Here is a 24,432-nt window from a genome sequence, read left to right on the forward strand (position 1 = left end):
ACTCCCTTGAGGAAACCATCTTGGCTACTCAACTTGACGATGCCCCTCATGATTTTATAACCCTCTATAAAGTCATCCCACAGCCCAAGGGATGCTCAAGGGAAAAAAAAAACTGACTATCCACTCTCTCCTTTATAACTCAAACCTTGGTTACAACACAAGTCAAGGTAAAATCCTTAAATTGTTCTGCAGTCTTTACAGTTTACTAACATCCTTCCTGTAGCAGGGCAACTAGAACTGTATGCAGCACTCCAAATGTGGCCGTACTAATGTCTTGCTCAACTCCCTGTACTCAATGCTATGAGTGATTGAAGGCAAGCATGCCAAATACCTTCACACCCTGTCTCCCTGTGATGCCACTTTCAAGGAACTATGTAACTGCACCCTGGGTCTCTTTGCCCAGCAACACTCCCAGGCCCTACCATGAAGTGTAAGTCCGAGCCTGGTGTGTTTTTTTGAAATGCAACATCTGCCATTCCTCAGCCCAGTAATCAAGATCCCATTGTACTCTTAGGAAATCTTCTTCACTGTCCAGTACACCACCTATTTTGATGTCACCTACAAACTTACTAACCTAGCCTTCTTTATTCTCATCCAAATCATTTTAATAAATGATGAACAGCAGTGAACCCAGCACTGATCCTGCAACACACCACTGGTCAGAGGGCACCAGTCTGACCAACTCTCGACCACCATCCTCTCTCCTACTCTCAAGCTAATTTTGTATCCAATTGGCTGGCTTTCCCTGGATCCCATGTGATCTAACATTACAAAGTGGTCTATCCTGCAGAACCTTGTCTAAGGCCTAGCTAAAATTCATGTAGACTTTGCAGCTCTGCCTTTATCTGCTTGGCCACCTCTTCCAAAAAAAACAAATTTCAGATGCAACTTTCTATGCACAAAGCTATGCTGAGTGTCACTAATCAGTTCTTGGCTTTCTAAAGGTAGGCAGATCTAGTCTCTCAGAATCCCCTTCCAACATCTTACCCCCACTGACATTACACTTAATGGTCAATAGTTCACTGGCTTTTCCTTGCACCCTTTCTGAAATAACGGCACATTAGCCACCCTCCAGTCTTTATGATAAAAGCTGACTGCGGATAGTCATTTAGAGAACCATCTGACCACAGTTTCTTGAAACAGAAATTGCTCAAAATCAGATATCATCCAGGCCAAGCCATGTAAAGGACTGCTGAATCAGGTGACGAAGAGTCACATCCTGCAACATTGCACCAATTAAAAGAATCTTCACATAACCTGTAGGAACAAGTCTTTGAACAGAAGCCATTGAAGGAATTTAAACTGCTTTAACCTTCTCAATTCAGAAAGCAAGCAATTGTTGGAGGTTTTGTATGTAGCTTTTCTTATTTAAAGATGTAAATCAGTGACTACTAATTAGTTTAACTTTCAGCAATAGTTGAGTAATAAATTAACCTTTCATCTTGGTTAAAACACAAAGCTGGTCTGCATACAAGTTCTGAGGAAACTCCTGGTATGCAGTCCTGATGCTGGGAGACAATTGATCTCAGTAGGGATGATGGAGAGTCATTGCATCAGCAATCAGCACGCCAATGAATCAACTTTGCTGAAGTTCAGGAGACAGGTACAGAAAAAGGGGATAAGATGCTTTACTTGAAACAAAAGAGATCCTGAAATGCATTAACAGGATAGATGTCAGGAATTTGATGCCACTGGCTTGGGAGTCCAGAACACACACGCACACTTCATTAAAAAGGATTGGTCATGCAGGACTAAGATGAGAAAATGGTTCATGTAATTGTACAATTACAGTAGTTTGTCCTTATTTAAAAACTAGATAGTTGCATTTCAAACAGTCCAGAGGAAGGTGACTTCTGGGATGAACGGTCACTATACCAATTGGAGTGAGAGACGATCATCTTGAAACAGAAAACTGGATTAGTGGTGCTGGAAGAGCACAGCAGTTCAGGCAGCATCCAAGACATCCTTGCAAGAGGATTCGCCAGTAGGGTTAAAATCAACTCGGTAAAAACAATGACTGCAGATGCTGGAAACCAGATTCTGGATTAGTGGTGCTGGAAGAGCACCGCAGTTCAGGCAGCATCTGTGCTCTTCCAGCACCACTAATCCAGAATCTGGTTTCCAGCATCTGCAGTCATTGTTTTTACCGAGTTGAAACAGAAAACGCTGAGGGACTGGATTGGGTGGCTACAGGGAGCACAAGGCTCCCCGTGGAGGAAACTAGAACTAGTAAAGGATTAAAAGGGAGATGGGAATTGTTTTTCTGAGGTTTGGTAGTCTGTGGCATTATCTTCAGAAAGGCTGGTCATTGAACATTCACAATGTAGTCAGAGAAGTCGAGTTGTTTGGAAAACGGGTGCAGGGCTCTGTGGAATGGAGACTACAACCAGATTAGCCATTATCTTGTTAAATGGCAACATTTGATGGATTGAGTGGCGTCACCTGTCTTAGGTTCCATTTAACATTGTCTTGATTTAAGTTAAGGGGCCTGTAACCTGGTTTTGCATTACAAGTGTTGTTTGACATGTTTCTTAACCACCTTGAAGTGGGCTTTCCTGCTCTCTGATCTTTTCTCTTGTTGCTGAACCTCCTTAGCCACCCTCGCACCAAATAGCCCCAGACCCTTCAGTGTGAGCAATGGCTCTGGTGATGAGCTATAGCTCTGCATCAAGTTTCACAAACTTAAAACATAAAATGGGAATCAAGTTGAAGGTGTCTTTCACTGCTCATCTCAGTCTCCCGTGCAGCAAATTCAGTTAAGAATAGAATTAGGATCCCGACAGTGTGGAAACAGGCCCAACAAGTCCACATTGACCCTCCGAAGAGTAAGCCACCCATACCTAATCCCTTACCCTATATTTTTTTACCCAACTATTGCACTTAACCTACACATCCCTGAACACTATGGGCAATTTCCCATGGCCAATTCACACTAACCTGCATATCTTTGGATTGTGGGAGGAAACTGGAGCACTCAAAGGAAACCCACAAAGACATGGGGAGAATGTGCAGACTCCACACAGACAGTCACCCAAGGCTAGAATCGAACCCGGGTCCCTGGTGCTGTGAGGCAGCAGTGTTAACCACTGCGCCACCGTGCCACCCCTATAGGGGATGCTGGGAAGTGGGAAAGGTTGCAAACTGGAGATTCAGGGAGGTCCACTGCAAACCAGGAGGAACAGTTATATATAATCAGTGCCTATGCTATACTAAGAAACCTCAAGTTGAGTCCTGCTATACCACAGGCCAGAAGGATTCAGAGATCCTCTACTTGATAAATAAGCAAATGTATTTCTAAACGTATTTTCTCAGACAGGCTAAGAAAAGTGATACAAAAATGTGTAACTCATTTATTGTTTGCACATCATGTTTATATAAAACTCAACATGGCTTATTTCAATGGCAGTTCTTGTAATCTGTTCAATATAGTTTAATTATACCAATATAAAGCCATCAACCTGCAATTTAGGAAACAATCACAATATTGGATTTCAGCACCAAGAATTGAATGCAAAAAAACCCTGCAAATTCAACAACTGGTTGTGGTGACATGTAGAGAGAAGGAAATCAGACTAAAACAAATTTTAAAAATGTAACTAGATGCACTTGAAGTTTGCAACTTAATGTAAACAATTGTAGGATTTGGACAGAGGGCGGGACAGAAAGAACAGAAGGTCACTTTGCTTGATCCACTGATGCTGTTATTACAAAAAATTATCTACTAACTAACAAATATAACCTGAGAATCACAACTATTGGCTTAAAATATTAAAATCTTGTTTGTACCTTTTCATTGTCAGTTTGCTGACATGAACAGAGCACATGTATCCATTTACAGAACAAAGACACCCAATTTCAAAATTCCTTAATCACAGCATCACTGCTACACAAGGCTAATTATAAATGCACTAATTACTTGTGTGTTAATGGAGACATTTCTCACTTGAGAATTCATCACTTAACAAACCAATGAACCCAGCTCTATACCAACCACATTTCAGATAATGACTGCTATGCAACCCCTTTAGCAAGGTTATCTTCTGCAAAGATATATCTTTGTAATTTCTGTATCCAAACTGTGACAGAGATTTTGGATGCCTTTAATTAATCTGTTCAGATGTGTAATAACATCCTTGGAGCAAGTGGGATTTGAAACTAGACCTCCTGACTCAGAGGAAGGGTCACTACTACTGTACCACCAGAGTCCTACACCAGAGATTACATATTTAGCCCAATTTTTACACTTACAGTTAAATCACACAAAATGCTACGCAAATGCTATAGCTGCCATAGGTAGGAAATAATTACATCAGGCACTGTATTTTGTAGTTAGACATGGGTAAGGTACATTATACTTAACTCAGCTACAGGAAACATCCTGCAATTCAAGGCAATCCTATCTTCATCTGAACAAAAGGCTGAAGTTCAAAGACACAAATTAATCCAGAAAAAAATCTATCTGTACAGGACTGCACAATGGAAAGATTTTCATTAAGTCCCATGCCCAGATCAGAACTGACTGAACTGGGGCACAATTAAGGTTCCAAGTACTTAGGGGTTGGGGTGGTGGTGTTTGAGGTGTTGAGAGTTTGGCAATAGGAGTTCAAACAGAGCATAGACTGAAATGACATGACGAATAACGAACACATTCAATTTCTCTCTTGGACTTTACCAAGATCATCAAACTAACAAAATTTTGAAACATAGGGGCACTTTTCACTATTTGAAATAAGTATAGTCAGTTACAAACAGAAACCTAATAAATGTGTCTAACCAAGGCTGCAGAGGATTGCAATCGGTTGGAGGAACAGAATAAAGAAACATAAGGATTCAGTGAATGATATTAATATCCAAGAAACTCAACTCCATCCAGGACAAAGCAGCCATTGATAAGCATTTTATTTACCAGTTTAAGTATTATATCAAATTGGTGGCAGTGTGTACCAGCTACAAGATGCATTGCAGCAATACATTAAACCACCTTGCATAGCACCTTCCAAATCAATGACCTCTTAACTCCCAGAATGGCAAGGGCATTGGAGCATCACCGCCTGCAAGTTCCTCTCTAAGTCAAGCACTGCCCTGTGCTGCTGTTCCTTCAATGTTTCTTGGTTGAAATCCTGGACCTTGCTTCCTTAAAAAAAAATTGTGAGAGTGTCCACACCACTAAGATTGCATCCAGGGCAATTAGGGAGAGGTAACAACTGCTGTTGTCAATGCTGCCCACATCCAAAAGTGAATTTTAAGGTGGTTTATATTTTTATTATAATATGGAGGTGCTAGTGTTGGACTGGGGTGGACAAAGTTAAAAATCACAACACCAAGTTATAGTGCAACAGGTTTATTTGGAAGCACTAGCTTTTGAGGGCTGCTCCTTCAAAGGGAGCTAGAGGAGTTGCTACCTGACCAAGGAGCAGTGCACTGAAAACTTGGACTTCCAAATAAACCTGTTTGACTATAACCTGGTGTCGTGATTTTTAACTTTATATTTTTATTGTACAGAGGCAGGACCCCAGCAGCAAACTAGTAAAATGACCAAACTCGCTCTCAAGGTCTAACAAATAAGTTATACAATTGTTCCAACCTAAGCAAACGTATCAGATTTTTTACCATCTACACCTAGCCCCTAACCATTGCCAACTTTGTGACAACACCCACTGAGATGCAGCTAATACTAACTCCAACAGTTCAACCAGATGGATCTTCCTCACTCTGTTTTTAAAACAAACAGCTCTTCAGGATTATGTTTCAATACTGGGATGCAAAGACATTGATTCCTTCAGATGAAACTCTTATCATCACTACTGGTGGATTACACATCTTTATTTTATGAAAAGGTTTTAAATAAAAACCCTTCTTGTTCTAATCCCCATTATAATAAGACGAATAGGACTTGACAAGGCAATCCACACAGCTCCAGCAGTGCAGCAGGAAGGGGAACTCCAGCACAGAAACAGACTTACAGAACCAGAGGAATTAATGTGGGTAGGAAAGGAGCCCATGGTGCAATACCTTAGTGAGAGTCGCTGCATCAACAGAGGGAAATCAGCACAGAAATGACAAGGGGGACCTTTTCAACAGCATTCCATCAGATCCAACATGCAATCATTAAATTTGGGTTGGAGTTACTAATCTTTCAAATGTGCACATAGGATTCCAAGAGATTTTGCGATATCAGCAGAGTTAGAAAGCTAATCTTTTCACTGTGCAAACCAGCCAATTCCCAACAAAACCTCTCAAAGAACAAGTGGCTGACCACGAGGCTAATAATAGATCAACCGAAAACAGTGAGTCAATTTCCCCAATCTATTTGGTCTGCAGCTTTGTTCAAGTTAAAACTGGAGGAAGTGTGCAGGAATGCAGAAAGACAATAACTTTTTCCAGTAGATTTAAGATTCTGTAGGGTCTGCTTTTTAGATGTAACACGATGTCTTCGGTACATGCAGTGTGTTTAAATTCGATTTTCAAGTCCCGCTATGAGGCCAGAATAAAGTAAAGGTTTAAAAAAGAAACACAAAATCCCACATTCCCAGATCCCAAGCCTTAACCCCGTCAATGACATTGAACCAATATTATGACCAGCATTTCAACAATTAGGAAAAAAAAAGACATTTACAAATTTAATTTAAAAATTAGTTAACTTGTCTAATCATGGCATAAAATGAATATAACTGTTAATTTAGGCAAAAGTTTTTGACAGTATTGAATATTCTCCATCAGAACAATCAGTATTTCAAGTTGTATCTGATCAGGAAAGAATCTCCAGCCAGATGTGTTTATAATAGATGCCTTTTCTCTTCTGAATGAGTAGTGTCTTCTTCCGTCATTTTAACATAAATATTTATGTCCACATCAATCTTTTGGAGGACATTTACCAACTAACCTTACAGCAACTAGTCACAATCTCCATTTTCTTTTATAATAGCTCACAATCTAAAGACAGAAGCCACAAGTTTTATTCAAATAAGAAACATTTAAGATACAAGCAAGAAAGAGTTGCCATTGGGACCAGAGGTATTCTGGGGAGAGGGAGGAAGAGACAAGATGGTATATTGCAAACAGACTGTTTGTGCATCCAGTGCTTTGCAGCATCCGAACCAAAACAAAATCAAGTGCCTTAAGGCATTTGTTGAATTCCAGGTGAAGACAGCAAGAAGTTGCCAGCAGGTGCAAGAGTAAGGAGGTTGGGCTACAACTGTGATGCAAAATAAGGCCGACCATTGTCCTCCAGGCGTCTTGTCAAGATCTCACAGCCAGTCTCCGTAACCAAAAGGGTGTGCTCGAATTGTGCAGAACGCTTGCCGTCCTTAGTTACTGCAGTCCAGCTGTCTGGCCACGTCTCATCATGCCATGCCCCTGAGAGGCAGGAAACAGAATAGGGTTCTTTTTAAATTGTGAATACATTAAACTATTTACAAATACATCTGTAGCAAATCAGTGAATGATACAACACAAGAGGCAGACATTCAGCCATCATGCACAAGTACAAGACATTAAAGAAATTCAAATCCCTCAAGCCTGATCCACCATTTGATAAAGTCATGGCTGACCTGGCTTGGCCTCAATTCCACTTTCTGCCACAAGATGGTCTCGCACTTATTTAATGACACAGCCTCCAGGTGGAGGCTGCTCCTTCATCAGGTGGTGGTTGAAGGAGCATCGCTCCGAAAGCTAGTGCTTCCAATTAAACCTGTTGGACTATAACCTGGTGAAGGCGTGATTTTTAACGTAATTCTTAACTGCATCACCAGTTCTACTCTCTGCCTACATGGGAGTCTCGCACTCTCTCTCAATAAAGGTGCTGCTCCAATTCTTGTCAATTCTTTCTCACTTTCTACAAATCCTTTTTTCTTTCAATCTTCTGGAGACAAAAATTATGGACAGCTGCCAAAATATGATTTAACTAAGATCTGATACAGTGTAATATGACCTCACCAGTTTCCCAGTTCTATTCTTACAGAAATGAACCTGTGCTTGGTTTCTATTTTTTTTAAATAGATATTATTAACCTATAGCAAATGTTAACATTTTAGAACAATGCAACAAAAGTAACCCACTGTTGTTGCTATTTTAATTCAGACTTTCTTGTATCTTGAGAATGTTCCCAAAAAAGACAATAGTTTTCAAGCCATTTTATAAGTTTTTATGTAAACAGAATAAATTTGCATAGCATGCCATTGATCTACCAACTCATTACAAATTAAATAAAACTTTGTGAAACAAGGCATTAGCATCTTACCCTCACAAATCATGGGTTCAATCGTAAACACATGACCAGGTTTCATCACTCCAACAGCTTTATTTTCTGAAACAACAAATCCATGGTTAAATTCTCAATCGCATTCTTACAAAGATAGTCAACAGTAGGATGGAGACCTCACAGAAATCTGCTACTATACAGAAATTCACTACTGGGTAGTCAGACAGGAATTTCTATGAGGATTCTTTGCTTGTACCCTGGCTTTCATTATGCCTGGGTTTTGGATGACTGATTAGGTTTGAGTGGGGTGGAGTTGAAGAAAGATTCATGACCAACAAGTTGCACTGTATCACATTTGATAGACAGCATGGAAACAGACCCTTTGGTCCAATTTGCCCACGATGACCAAACATCCCAATCTGACCTAGTTCCATTTGCCAGCACTACAACCTTCTTAGACATATACCCATCCAGATGTATGTTAAATGCTGTAATTGCACCAGCCTCCACCACTTCCTCTGGCAGCTCATTCCATACACACACCACCTTCTGTGTAAAAAAAAGTTTCCCCTTAGGGCCCTTTTATATCTTTCCCCTCTCACCCCAAACCTATGCCCTCTAGTTCTAGACTCCTCGACCCCAGGGAAGAGACTTTGTCTATTTATCCTATCCATGCCCCTCATGATTTTATAAATCTCTATGAGGTCACCCCTCAGCCTCCGGCACTCCAGGGAAAACAGCCCCAGCCTGTTCAGCCTCTCCCTATAGCTCAAACCCTCCAATCCTGGCCACATCCTTGTAAATCTTTTCTGAACCCTTTCATGTTTATCCTTTCGATATAAATGATCAAAAGCAGTAGACCCCGTACTGTGGTACACCGTAGTCCAAAAAGCAAACATCTACAACCACACCCTCTGAATCCTATCTTCAAGCCAACTTGCATCCAACCGGCTAGCTTCTCCTGGATCCCAATGTGACCTAATCTTACTAACCAGTCTATAAAGCTTGCTTGACTTGCCTTAAACATTTCTGTATGCTCTCCTAATAAATTCCTTCATTAAAAAATTGGTGCCTTTAATTTAGTTTAAAAAAGTCACTGGTAGCCTATAGTCTATGGGTCACCAAATAATAACATCACATAGGGATGGGAAATAAACAATGAAATAACTAATGCCTGTGAAAATAGAATGGCAATTATCACGGGGGATTTTAATCTACGTCGATTGGTTGAACCAGCTCAGTCAGGGTAACGTTGAGAAGGAGTTTTTGAGTGTATCCATGATAGTTTTCTTGAACAGTATGTAAAGGAACTGATGAGGGAAGAAGCTGTCCTAGATCTGGTCCTGTGTAATAAGACAGGAATAATCAATATCAAAAAGTGTGGTGCTGGAAAAGCACAGCCGGTCTGGCAGTATCTGAGGAGCAGGAGAATCGACGTTTCGAGCATAAGCTCTTCATCAGGAATGTGGGGAAGATGCTTGAGTCTATTATCAAGGAAGGCATCTAGATAGAAATTGTCCCGTTGGGCAGACACAGCATGGGACAATGAAGGGCAGGTCACACTTAACTACTCTTTTGGAATTCTATGAAGACATTACGAGGACAGTGGCCAACGGGGACCCAGTAGGTGTGATGAATCTAGATTTCCAAAAGGACTTTGACAAGGTGCTGCACAATAGGCTGCTCCATAAGATAAAGATACATGGTGTTACGGGTAAAGTATCCACATGGATAGAGGATTGGTTGACTAACAGGAAGCAAAGAGTGGGGATAACTGAGTGCTATTCTGGTTGGCAATCAATTGGTGTGCCTCAAGGACCAGCATTGGGATCACAATTATTACATAGATGATTTGGAGTTGGGAACCACATGTAGTGCATCAAAGTTTGCAGATGACACTAAGATGAGTGGCAGACCAAAATGTGCAGAGGACTGGAAAACTTTTCAGAGGAACAGAAATACTTTAAGTGAGTGGTCAAAGGTTTGGCAGGTGGAATACAATGCTAATAAATGTGAAGTGATCCATTTTGGTAGGAGCAAAAAGGATTATTACTTGAATGGTAAAAAGTTGCAGCATGCTGCTATGCAGAGGGACCTGGGTGTCCTTGTAAATGAATCACAGAAGATAGTTCTGCAGGTAACTTGGAAGGCAAATGGAATTTTGCCCTTCATTGCTAAAGGGGTTGAGTTTAAAAGCAGAGGGGTTATGTTGCAGCTGTACAAGGTGCTGGCGAGGCCACACCTGGAGTACTGGGTGCAGTTTTGGTCTCCTTACTTGGGAAAGGACATAGGGAACTGCAGGGAGTGCAAAGGAGGTTCACTAGGTTGATTCCAAAGTTGAGGGGGTTTGCTTATGAGGAAAAACTGAGCAGATTGGGATTATATTCATTGGAATTCAGAAGAATGAGGGGGAATCTTATAGAAACATATAAAATTATGAAGGGAATGGATAAGATAGAAGCAGAGAGAATGTTTTCACTAACAGGTGAAACAAGTTAAGAGGGCATAGCCTCATAATTAGGGTAAGCAGATTTAGGATTGAATTAAGAAGCAACTTCTTCACCCAGAGGGTTGTGAATCTGTGGAACTCCCTACCCAGGGAAGTTGTTGATGCTACTTCAGTAAATGTTTTTAAAGTGAAGGTAGATATTCTTTGAACAATGAAGGAATTTTGAACAATGAAGGTTTTGGAGGGAGGGTGGGTAAACGGACCTGAGTCCATGAAAAGATCAGCCATGATCTTATTGAATGGCAGAGCAGGCTCGAAGGGCCAGATGGCCTGCTCCTGGATCTAGATCGTATGTTCTTATTCACATTAGCAACTGCAAAAATTATACAGGGCCTACCTTTTATATACCAGTTGCTGCAGATCAAAATAAATAAAAAAAAGACTACAATCTTGCAGCAAAACATTACAGAACATAAATTTTGAAACTCAGTATTACTATCAAATCAGTTGTCGAAAATAATGACAAGTTTGAACATGAGATTCCTGCTTATCTGATATTGAAACAGCAACTATGCAGGAATAGTAAAAAAAAAGTGACTTAGATCACAATTTAGAATACTATGAGCAGTTTTCACCTATTCTGCTCCCTCACAGTGCCAGGGACCTGGTCTCGATTCCAGCGTTGGGTGACTGTGTGAAGTTTGCACATTCTCTCGGTGTCTGTGTGCTCCAGTTTCCTCCCACAGTCCAAAGATGTGCAGATTAGGTGGATTGGTCTTGCTAAATTGGCCATAGTGTTCAGGGATGAGTAGAGTAATAGGGAAATGGGATTGGGTGAGTTACTCTTTGGAGGGTCAGTGTGGACTCGCTGAACTGAAGGGCCTTTTCCACACTGTAGGAATTCTAATTCTAATTCATTACAGAAAGAATATTCAAAGCACAGCATGTTTACTTTGGAAATTAATCAGATTAAGCTGGGAGAAAGATGGGCAAGACAACTTACTTTGAATTGCTCTAACCGAAAACTAAATCTAGGAACATCTGTGCCATCTGTAAATTAGTCACAGGTGAAATAAAGCACCAACATACAGGAGTTAATTGACTTGGGTTACCTGAAAACTCAGCCAAAACCACAAAAGAAATCAGAAACTGCAAGTCATGCTTAAAATTAAAAATAAAACATTCTGGTTAAAGTAATTTCCAGGTGAGACTTAAGTCAATAATATTTCATGCTTATAAAGTTCATGAGTTTTGCTCTTTGTCGATTTTCCACACACAGATTTTAGTCAAGTTTTCAACTGCAATAAAAATAAAATTGTCCTGCAAGTTTGGAACAGATAACGCTCCAGGTCTTACTGGCAACAAATTAGCACTTATAACTTGCATTATTTTATCAGAGGACTGCTGGATGCTTGAAAGAGCCAAGTATTAACCTGAGGGCAAATACTGCACTGTAAACTTTCTGCGCACGAGGATCTGAGAATCATAGAATGACAAAGGACCAATGGCGATTCAACCACTATCCCTTTGCTGCCTCTTTAAATGAGTGACCACGATGTGGAGGAGCCGGCATTGGACGAGGGTGGATAAAGTTAAAAATCACACGACACCAGGTCCTAGTCCAACAGGTGTATTTGGAAGCACCAGCTTTCAGAGCGCTGCTCTTTCATCAGGTAGCTAGCTGAAGGAGTAGCGCTCCGAAAGCTAGTGCTTCCAAATACACCTGTTGGACTAGGACATGGCTTTGTGTGATTTTTAACTTTAAAATGATTCAATTATTCCTTGCTCTTCCCCCATAGTCCTGAAAGCTTTTTCTCTTCAAATATTTATCCACTACTCTTTTGAAATTCATTAGGTTCGATGTACTGCTTCCACCAACCTTTCAGGCAGTACACTCCAGATGCCAGGTTAAAAAAGAAAGTTTGCATATCCCCACCCACAGTTCTTTCACTAGTCAAAGTTACGTAATGCATACTTTGTCACACAAGTAAAATGAGATTACGTATTGAGTGAAGCAGTGCACACATGACTTGCTCAGCCATCTTGCTAACAGAGAAAGCAAAGTGGTCTAGGGGTCTATCACATGCTTCACTCAACAGTAAAAATTAAAATTTATTCACGCCTCTGTAACATTCATTGAAAACCAATTTTGCATCAGGTTGGTGGAGAATTAAGAATGTGGGTCAGACTGGGATGGAAAAGATCTTAGAAATTTTTCTTAAAAAAAAGAGTCACTGAGCACATCTCTAAAGAAGGTTAAACACAGTAATGAAAGCAAGCATTTGAATTTCACCTATATAAGATTAAGCAGGTATGACTTACTGGCATAATGTGGCACATTGGGTGCGGTGTGAAACAGTCGGTGGATACCATGTCCACAATAGCTTCGAACAACTGAAAATCCGTTTGCATGTGCGTGTTTCTGTATAATATTACCCAATTCCCTGTACCGAACACCTGGCTTTACTGCAAAGAAAACATATTGCAATGGCATTATTTGTTACAAAAAATGTACCAAGCTAAGAAACAGAAGGAGAAATTGTAATATGGAGACATGGAACTCAAACAAGTAGATCTGGTAGACAAACTTCAGTATAAAACAATGTACCTCATTGCTCAGGTAACCTGAATGCAAAGTTGTGGACTGTGACCAACATAAATATTGTTAGGATGATTTGTTAACTCTGCTGGTGATTGCAGCAAGGTTACACCTGTCAGGAAAGGATGAACAGGCTGATTTCTCTCAAAAAGAGAAAGTGGACAGATTAATCTAATGGAGCTCTTTAAAAATAGCTTATTTAATTTTATTTGGCAGATGCAGATTCACAAAGCCAAGCTTCTCACTTGCTGAATCTAAAGTGATTAGTCTGCCACTTGATCTGAGGAGGGGCCCATTCCTCAGTGGCATGTGGCAGGGTCTGCGTCTCTCCACAATTCCATATGGATTTTATTTTGAGGATTCAGTGATGGAGATTAGCCGCATAGAAGTCCTGGCTTGGCACATTTAGCAAGGTCCTCTGTTGCTGTAATAGTGCAAAGCCTGTTGTCTGACAGACACGGATTCTTTCAAGAAAATGATAAGAGAAGACAGAGACAGACTGTTTCTATTTATGGGGAAGAACAAAACTGAAGGCTTTCAATATAACATACAGACTGAGAAACTCAAGAGAGAGTACCTCTTCACCTGGAGACTTGTGAAAGTGTGGAACTCATACAGGCAGTGTTTGAAGTGAATACAGGGGATAAAGGAATGGAGAGTTACACTGATAGAGCGAGATGAGGATTGAGGAAGCTGAAGTTGATCACAAATATCAGTCTCGTGTGGTTGGGCCAGATGGTCTGCTTCTTTGCTGTAAATTCTATGTTTTTTTTGGAGGGTTGTTAATGTTGAGGATACTCCCAATGAGGAATGGTCAGTCTTACAAGAGTTCTGTCTTTGCACACACTATGTTCAAAGATGGAACATTTAAGTCCCATTCCTCACCTGAATCTATAGCATGCATCAGACACTCGTAGGTAGTCTGCACCAGTTTCTTTGAGCCTTCGTCAACTTCACCAACAAAGAAAGTCTCATTCAAATCACCATGGAAGCCATTGCGGTAAACCGTAATGTCCACTGCGAAAAAATACAAACATTTTCATTACTCACCATGTGTCAGGATAGAGTAGTTTTGGTAAACTCAAAATAGCAGTTAACCCATTGCAGTTTATGGTAAACAGTAGGAATGTAACCAAAACATGCTTTAACATCTACTGCAACTTGCAGAGCCTGGGAGCCCATCTTTGTCTCTGTTCTGAAGGAAAAGTACTGGAATCTTTACAAGTTACTCTTATGATCACTTCAGATTTAGTAACATTGATATAGCATATGGCATCAGTGACCCTGGAGGAAATACTGGAATCTCTGATTGGTGGAGCATTCCAGTAAACAGAGTGCTTGATAACAAATTTTACTGAATGAGCTGTGCAGAAAGAATATTTTGGATTATTGAGACACAGAACGAGGCACTATGTAAGTCGATGCTCTTTTGTTATCTTCCCACACACTCAGTATCTCTTGCTGTGTTATTACTCACCATTAACAATGTCACCTTCTTGCAATGGCCGTGCATCTGGGATTCCATGACAGATCACCTCATTTACTGAAGTACAGCATGATTTTGGAAAATTGTAATAATTTAGTGGTGATGGGTAACAATTGCGTGCTAAGCAGGCCTAAATAAAGAGAACACTGGTTAGCTTCTCACAGTCAGATCTGGATCAATTCGACTACAGAAATTTAATTTTAAATGCCAGTCTTCGCCAAACAAGCAAAAATAGTTATCTTGCATCTTAATCTTTGACTATGTTCACACTTGAGAAATTGTAAGTAAGCAACCCATTATTGTGGCTAACATAGCTTCGATAAATTCATCTCCGGATCCCCTGCCAATTTCACTACTTGAGATTCCACTCCAAAGTATTTCTTGGAGTTTATGAATAGGGATAGAATTATCGATTTGGAGATAATTGAGTGGATTAGAGAAACATCCTGAATGTGTTGATCCATCAAACTTTAATTAAAGTCGCTGATGCAGTAGACAGATGAATGGATATATTGTAGGTCTTATGGACTTGTCAAACACCCTCAAAGATTCCAAATAACAGTCCTAAAGCAAAACTAAAGCATGGAACTGAGAACAATTACTGACATGGTTAGGAGATTAGTTAGGCCAAAAATAGGAATATGTCCAAGAAATCAAACTACAAAGTGATGAATGATGTTCAAGTATCTATGCAGGAGCTGAAACAATTTTTCATATTTGTTTATTTCTTATATATAGAGTCATAAAGTCAGAGCTGTACAGCATGGAAACAGACTCTTCAAGTCTAACTCATCCATGCTGACCAGATATCCCAACCCAATCTAGTCCCACCTGCCAGCAACCAGTTCATATCCCTCTAAACCCTTCCTATTCATATACCCATCCAGATGCCTTTTAAATGTTGCAATTGTACCAGCCTCCACCACTTCCTCTGGCAGCTCATTCCATACATGTACCACCCTTTGCGTGAAAAAGTTGCCCGTTAAGTCTCTTTTATATCTATTGGGGCCAATCAGGGCATATGGGAAACAGCGTTAAAATAAGTTTTGCAGTGCTCAATGAGGTACAAGCTACATTAACTTACCAATATTAAGGCAAAATAATGTTAATGAGAACAATGTCAAAGATGAACTTGCTAAATATCATCAGATATACAACTGATGATATTTAAAGATTAAAAGTTGATATTACAGTTCTCACCATTTAAAGCGGGTGCTTTTGCGAAAACAATTTGTTGACTGTACACAATGTCCAAAATAACACGAGCAACACTAACAACAAAAACACTCCTTCTGCTTGTCGCCAATTGATCTGAACCTTTATTCAAGCTATCAATTACAACCTACAATCCAGACAACCAGAGGGAATTTGGCAGCTGTAAATACACAATTACATCTGATTGTTCACTTGCTTCTGACTGAAATAAGTGAAACACAAAGGATGTTGTAATCTGCATCTTTAAAACTGTCCGCAGAGCAGTTGGATAATATTTACATTCCCATTTAAGGTGAAATCACGAGATGCTCATGGGTGTTACAGTAATGGAGCATTGCACCATAATATAAAGGCAGTGTTATATTAGCAAATTTAATCAAATCAGTAAACAAGCTTGAAATTGTCTACTACTCAGAGCTCCTGACACTCAAATGGAAAATACTCTTAGCTCAGAAAGAGGGGGAGGCAAGAAAGAGTAAAAGAAGATAATGATTTATTATCCAATTTTAATTACAGTAGGTCAGTGAAAAACTTGCTCTTCCTCAAGTATTAATTTGTACATCAATGGCAAGCCTTGAGGAAAAGGTCAAGGCTTTGTATAAAATATGATGCTTCAAAGGTTAAGGCCAGTTTGCTCAACTTTGGTTATTTATGCTTCATTTTTATTTTAAGATGAACCATATGAACCATCATACCAGATGAACAGCATGATCTATCTCCTCAGTTGTTACCCCTGGCCTCACCATCATTGCAGCAACGTCCAGTACTTCCCGGGCAAACTGCAACACAAATAGAACCGTTTAAAGTTAGATGGCAAGTTCCGACAAATAAGACATTTCAAATATATAATAGGTATAAGTGCAAGTGCACCAGTTGCAGGTCTGGTCTATATAAAATATAAAATGGCTATCACTTTCTCATTTTAATTAGTCAGGGATTATGAAATCGCAGTAGAGTGTAATGTACCCTGTGGGATGTTTTATAATGATAATGGTCTACATGAATGAAAGCTATTGCTAGACCAATGTCCCACTTGCCGTTTTCATGCCTGCATACTAGCAGCAAACCTTCACCATTTTGATATAAAAAAGGATCTATTCTGATGACTTATTGATAAAATACATCTACTTACGCAAAATTTCCACACTAAAAGCTAAATATAGTACAAAACTTGTGCTTTAAAAGCCAGTCCTGGAAAAGATTAAGAGCTTGTATTTTATCTTATTATGGATGTTTAATGTGACTTCTAATAATGGTTTTCCTCACACCATGTATGTGCTGCAATTTTTACTTAAAATGGGAATGAAGGAGACAGTCTTACAATTAGCACCAATCATTACATAAATGCTCTCAGTGCAAGAAGTAAACCCTTTTGGAAACATTAACATGTAGCATTCTGTGACTTTACAGCTGAGAGCCTGTTTTGGATAGAAGTTTTCCATCTCTGCACATTACCAGAGGCATTTGAAACAAGACCATTATCACATCAGTTATAATTTCCTGGGCTAGAATCCTGAAAAAATTTTAAGTCCTCTGCTTAATATAAGAGCCTAAGGCAGGTACAAAGAACTTTCAAATATATATTTTGAGCAAACTAATTTTGGAAATTCTCAGTGTTGTTTTGAAATCCTCTCAATGCCTCACCCTTCCTTCTCTCCATATCTGCACATCTTGCTAATTCTGGCTCTTTGTCCAAATGGATTTTAATCACCCCATCAATGAGGATCAGCCTTCACCTACCAAGAAATCCAAATCTGAAATTCTCTTCTTAAACCTCTATAATTCTCTATCTCTCACTCACCCTTTAAGGCATCCCCTGAAACCAAACTGACCAAGCTTTCAGACACCTGCCCAATGCTTTTTTAAAAATTTGTCTTGAAATGTCACAAAACTCTTTTCATACGTGAAAGATGTCATATAAATCCAAGTTGTTAAGAGAGGTGGTGCAGAAGAGCTCATTTCAATTGACCACTTTGCGACATTTAAGGACTGCAGCTTTCCATTATTAAGAGTATGTAGAGTATTTCATAAACTGGTTTGCTTTATAAATAACATAGATTAGGAATGGGGAGTGGGTTGACTTTCATTTCAGGATTGCAGGCCAAAGTAGTCAGTGAGATATTGAGTTTTATTTCTATACAAACTCAACTACATCGAAGATGAGTCAAAGTTTGGCAACTCACTTTGCATACGACCCGCATTGCTTCTATGTCCTCTGGTGGCAGAATTTTGATTTGAGAAGTTCCCTTTAAGGACTGCTCTGATTCAGAAACACCTTGAATGAGAGCACAAAACATAAATTAAAAGCTAATTATATTAAATTTCTCTTCAAAAACATGCAACCAGTACTTAATAATAAGCTTGATAGCATGATGATGATGGCGGACAAATTCCATCCACCCTCCCAGGTTACTGCCATTGAAAACAAAGGATGACACAGGCTTTGATATTAAGAGTATTCAAATTAACAAGGGAAGTATGTATGTGCAAACTTGTACAGAAACCTGGTTGGAGAACTGTGCATAGTTCTGGTCACTATTTTACCTAAGGGACCCACACACACAGGTGAAGGTGTAAAGACATTTAAAACATCCGTGTAAGAACTGAAAAGTTATAACCATCAGTAAACAGGTGAAATCTCAAAGGCTGAGGAATTTCTTCAAATGCTTTTAACATAGTGAAGGTGCTAGGATGGATGCCTTGGTATGAATGCACTTTTGGGACATCACAACTTTCTTTTTCTCTCCCTTTTCCCCATTAGGTGGGGTCTTGGTTCACACCTATCTCCTTCTTGGTCTTTCTTTTCCCTGGGACAGCCCATTCTAACATCCTAACCTTCAGACAAAGTGCCATACCTTCCTCGTGTCCTTTCCTGAGCATTCCTGGACACTCATCACTTAGTCCTTCTCCTGGATGTTGTCATTACAGGCCTGGTTTCTTCAAGACAAGCTGAATCTACCTCAATGTCCTCATACCACAAAGTGAGCCTTCTATCGTCTGATCTCTTTAAGGACTAGGTCTCACCACCTTGCAACACAGCCAGACATAGACAGATCTTTATAGATCTGTTACTTTAGCCAGAGTGGCAATCTTTGATTGCCAAGAATGTCGACTGCCAGTGTGCACTTATTCTACGCTGCAGTTATCCAGTGTGTGACCTTCCTCTGCCATTTGCTGTCTTGCTGGATAATTGAACTCAGGGACCTGAATTCTGGTGTCAGTCACAGTGTCACTGTCTCTTAATTGGTCTGCAAACGAGCAATCCAGGGATAGGCAGCTCTTACCACACATTTTTAACCTGCTATTTTCTTTCGATGTTGACTTATACTTGCTTGTAGCTTTTCCACTCTTTCAATAACGATTGGTCACATCATCCACATAGAGCATGGTTCAGGGTGGGACAGTTCTGACTTTCTTCAGTGTGGAGAAATGGCAACAAGAAAGTCTGAGGACTGAGCCTTGTAGACCCTTAAAACCTTGAGTTATCAGCACTGCTCCACACTGAGACACACAAGTCCAAACATATGTCTTCAGTGATGGTGATCCACTTCTCCAGTATCACATCTCTCCTTTCTTCTCACTCCCTGACATTCCTGCTCTTCCTCCTCAGCACCTTGTTGCATGCTTGCACCAGGTCAAGAAAGGCAAGGTGTAAATCCTTATGCCCCTTGCAATATCTCTCAATAGACAAGGCGGTTTTTGTGATGCAGTGGTAGTATCCTTACTTCTGAGTCAAAAGGAATGGGTTCAAGGCCTACCTGTTCCCAGAGTTATGCAATAACATCAGTGAACAAGTTACTTAGAAGATATTTATCTCTCAATACAGTGAAGGCAATTCAGCAAATGTTGACTAGATTGATACCTGGAATGAGCAAGTTGTCTAATGATGCAAAGTTGGACAGACTGGGCTCGTTTTCACTGGAATTTAGAAGAGCAACGGGTGACTTCGTTGAAGTGTATAAAATCCGAACAACCTTGACAGGGTTGACACGGAAAAGATGTTTTCTCTTGAGGGAGAGTCCCTCATGGGGGAGTCCAGAATTACAGAACACTATTTTAATTATTTTCTCTCAGAAGGCTGTACAACTCCAGAATTCTGACAGAAGACAGTGGAAGCAGTGTCAATTAACATTTTTAAGTCAGAAGTAGATAGATTCTCAAGTTAAAAGAAAAATCAAAGGTTATCAGGGCAGATGAGAATATGGAATGCAAAATACAAACAGAATAACTCCTACTGATGGTAGAGCAGGCTCAAGGAGCTAAATTGCCTATTTCACCTCCAAATTTGTTGCATTGTTTGGCACAAGATGAATATTGGTTTGATGGTGCTTCTTTCCATTACGAAGCCAAAATGTCCATCTCTGAACTCTACTGTTGGTCTTAGATGAGTTAACAGCTCACTCCCACACTTTGACGGTGAGGGCATCAGCATCACCTGCAATTGTGCTTTTTTGATAATGGGGAATCATAGACCCTCGCAGGCCCTTCGGCCCAACACGTCCACACTGACCCTCCGAAGATTAATCCACCCAGGCCCATTCCCCTACCCTATCACTCTACATTTACTCCTGACTAATGTACCTAACCTACACATCCCTGAACACTATGGGCAATTTAGCATGACCAATTCACCTAACTTGCACATCTTTGGATTTGGAGCAAACAAAAATTAGAGAGCATAGATTTAAGATAATTCTAATAAATCCAAAAGGGAATACAGGAGAAACTTGTGTTTTTTAAATTCACTCATGAGATATAGGTGTTCCTGGCTGGGCCAGAATTTATTGCCCGTCCCTAGTTGCCCTTTGAGAGGATGGTGGTGAGCTGAGCTCATGAACCACTGCAGTCCAAGTGCTGTAATTTGACCCACACTACCATCAGGGAGGAAATAGCAGGATTTTGAGCCAGTGATACAAAAGGAACATTGATTAGATAAGATTACAGTGTGGAAACAGGCCCTTCGGCCCAAAAAGTCCACATCGACACTCCGAAGAGTAACCCACCCAGATCTGTTTCCCTCTGACTAATTCACCTAACACTATGGTCAATCTAGCATGGCCAATTCACCTACCCTGCACATCTTTGGACTGTGGGAGGAAACCCATGCAGACACAGGGAGAATGTGCAAACTCCACACAGACAGTCATCTGAGGCTGGAATAGAACCTGGGTCCCTGGTGATGTGAGGAAGCAGTGCTAACTACTGAGCCACTGTGCCGCATTACAAGACTGGACAGTGTGTGGTTCAAAGGACGTGCACATGGTGGTGTTCCCATGTTTCCACCTGTTGCCCTTGCCCCTCTAAATGGTAGTGGTCATGGGTTGGAAGGTGCTTTCTAGAATCGTTTTTTAAAACCCAGTTAAGAAAAGTGAAGCTGCTTCAACACAGAAGAGCTAGATAAAGGTATGAGGGTGTAAAGGAATATCACATTATGCACATAGGGTGAGATGATGTAGGGTGGAAAGAGGCTCATGTAAAGCATAGACTAGTTGGGCTGAATGGTCTGTTTCTCCACTATATGTTCTATGTAATGCTTTGACTAAGGTCCCCTGGACAATGGAGTTCACATTCCCATCAATTTTGCCTTCATACATGTCGCAACACTTCCACTGAACACTCTTCTGGGTGAATGAGAGACCAGTTTATAAGCATGCCTATCCCTTAATCTGAAGGGTAATGCATGGTTGACTGCTGATTAGTCATTTTACACAGAAATTTAGGAATAATGATAAATGTATTTTGTAGCAACAAATTCTCTCACTTTAATTACACTAATGTCAGTAATGAACTTCAAGCTTTGAGTCAAAGAAAGCTTTTAGATTACATAAGTACTCATCTGAGCAATTATTATTTGAAAATTAATGGCAGATACCCAAAGGATGATGAGCATAATCAGGCCATTGGATGTAACTTGGCACAGGTCTCATGGCAGTCTAGGCAAGAAAGAAAATGCAAAATATTGGCATACATTCTTCAAATTTCTGATTACACTTATGGAAATTATATATTAATGAAACCTCTCTTTTCGTGTCCATGCTAAAAAGTCAACATTCTCACCATGTTACTTACTATTCACATTTTCATTGCTTGTTCCAAATTCTGGAAATATCTCTCTGTTAATTGTACATTAGTTTTTAATTGTGTGCAGATTGTGGGCATTAACTAGAGATTCACTTCAGCTCCTATAAATATAATTTGTAGTTCTGGGTTGGGAGTAATTTTTAATTCTGAAACATATATAGAACATTTTAAAGATTAGCTCTAGCTAAATCCTTCAATTGGCTTTCTGTCGTAGAACACTATATAGTCTTTCTTCAAATAACAGAGCAACAAGGACATTAGAGGACATACAAGGATAAAGATATTAAACAGAAACCTTTTATATGGTTGATACTTCTCTCTAGTGACATGTACAACCAATGAACAGCTGGGAAATAACACATCATGCCAACACCAGTTAGGAAGGTTCCAACTTTCAGTAACCAAAAGAGAAAATGCTGGAAAATCTCAGCAGGTCTGGCAGCATCTGTAAGGAGAGAAAAGAGCTGACGTTTCGAGTCTAACTGACCCTTTGTCAAAGCTTTTCTCTCCTTACAGATGCTGCCAGACCTGCTGAGATTTTCCAGCATTTTCTCTTTTGGTTTCAGATTCCAGCATCTGCAGTAATTTGCTTTTATCCAACTTTCATTAAACTGATTTCCACTTACTGTGATTATTAAATGGGTTCTTATGTGGGTTAATTCATGAGCAACTTGCATCAACTAAGTTTTAATTCTCTTTTATCTATATAGATGATTAAAGGGTAATCTGATTGAAGTGTTTTTGACGATTTGAAGGGGTTGATAGGATAGACAGAGAGAAACTATTTTCACTGGTAAGTCAAAGTCCATAAACGTAAAATTAGAGCAATGAGTTGGAGACAGGAAACAATTCTTCACACAAAGACAAGTGATAATTTGGAATTTTCTACCTCAAAATGTTGAAGCTGGGTGTCAATTGAAAATTCCAAAACTATGAGTTTTACACTTTTAGAAGGCAAGAGTACTAAAAAAGCCACAGTACCACAAGTAGGTATATGTTTAAAAAGCTGAATGGCTTACTTCTGTTCTGCATAAGCAGAAATTCGGTCTATAACCAATTTGATTCCCTCCTGTCCGTTCACTAAAGATTCAGCTTTAATTCAACATAAAACTGTTCCAGAAGTCACGATGCCAAAATGTGCTGTCAACTACTCAAGCAAAATTGGTCTTCAACGTACCAATGGATAGTGCGGCCTCAATTTGCCAGTGTATCGATAACCAGGCCAGGGATCAGTGTTAACTTCACCTTTCTCAGTTTTGGAGGATTCTTCTTTAGACTTTTCATTTTCTGTAATGGAAAACAAGTTATAATTGTGTTCATTGACCAGACTCATTTTCTATAATGCAGCATTTCAGAATCATTTTCCAAGCTAGTTTTATTTGTTGGTGCATTGTGGGAGGAATCTCAATTACAAAATCATAACTTTGAGATAACACAAGTCCTAACTGCTGCACTTTGCTTTTGGTGTTTAATGAAAGTGGGCTCCATCAGTCTAACACTCAGCCCATTGGTCCTGTAAATACTGTATTGAGAAAAAGGGGGTATCTTGTAGTGTCCATCTGATACCTGTGACATGCATGCGAGCTGCAATGAAGCACTAAAAAGGTTGAGTTTGGCTGAAGTATTCAAGATCCTAAAGATAGTCGCTAAGCATGTCTCTGGCTAGGCCAGTATTTATGGCCCATCCCTAATTGCTCAGATTGTTATCTTGCTTAAAGTGAAATGGCTAAACCTTGTTGCTGAACATCCAGATCGCATTCGACAGGTTAGAAACGAAAAGGGATAAACCACTCTGTCTGTTACACATTCATTTCCTGTCAGAAGTTTCAGAATTCAAGCCTGTTCCAGAGCACAAAATCTAGCTGACACGGCAGTGCAGAACTGCAGGACATTCCGCACTATTAGAGGCACCATCTTTTAGATGAGACATTAAACAGAGGTGGTCAGCCCCCTCATGTAAACATGAAATCCCACAATCATCTCTCCCAAGAAAACCTCAACAGTTCTCTTTGATGAACTGGTGTGATACTTATTCCTTCAACCAACAACCAAAATAAATTATCTGGCTAAATGCCACATTGCAATTTGAAGAGCAGACTCTGAGACAGTACACCACTGACAGACTTCAAGAAGTAACTCATCTTATACACAGCATTTTTGGATGCCCTGACATTTACTGATTTTTCCTTGGCATCCAGGATATAGATGGTTTGGATAGGACAGGGAAGGAAGTAAAAAGGGGGGGGGGGGGGGGGGGGGGGGGAGGAGTTGCATTGCTGGTCAGGACCATAAAGGAGGACACTATGGAGGGCTTGAGCAGTGAGGCGTTATGGGTAGAACTGAGAAATAAGAAGGGTGCAGTTACATTGTTGGGGCTGTATTACAGGCCTTCCAACAGTGAG

The 24,432-nt window shown here is 40.0% G+C and overlaps 1 protein-coding gene across 1 annotated transcript in view; it reads right to left on the reverse strand.

The window, feature by feature from the left end:
• Positions 1–3,327: 3,327 nt before the first annotated feature.
• Positions 3,328–24,432, reverse strand: part of metap1 (methionyl aminopeptidase 1) — a 33,774-nt gene continuing 12,669 nt past the window's right edge. The window contains exons 3-11 of the mRNA XM_072583818.1: positions 23,208–23,317; positions 21,822–21,882; positions 18,133–18,224; positions 16,645–16,728; positions 14,726–14,864; positions 14,134–14,265; positions 12,972–13,115; positions 8,240–8,305; positions 3,328–7,356 (exon numbers count right to left, since the gene is read on the reverse strand). Of these exons, the coding sequence (XP_072439919.1) occupies positions 7,190–7,356; positions 8,240–8,305; positions 12,972–13,115; positions 14,134–14,265; positions 14,726–14,864; positions 16,645–16,728; positions 18,133–18,224; positions 21,822–21,882; positions 23,208–23,317 (995 nt within the window). The 3' untranslated portion in view covers positions 3,328–7,189. The remainder of the gene's footprint in view (positions 7,357–8,239; positions 8,306–12,971; positions 13,116–14,133; positions 14,266–14,725; positions 14,865–16,644; positions 16,729–18,132; positions 18,225–21,821; positions 21,883–23,207; positions 23,318–24,432) is intronic.

Source organism: Chiloscyllium punctatum, chromosome 14, assembly GCF_047496795.1.
Source record: "Chiloscyllium punctatum isolate Juve2018m chromosome 14, sChiPun1.3, whole genome shotgun sequence".
Classification (NCBI taxonomy): Eukaryota; Metazoa; Chordata; class Chondrichthyes; order Orectolobiformes; family Hemiscylliidae; genus Chiloscyllium; species Chiloscyllium punctatum.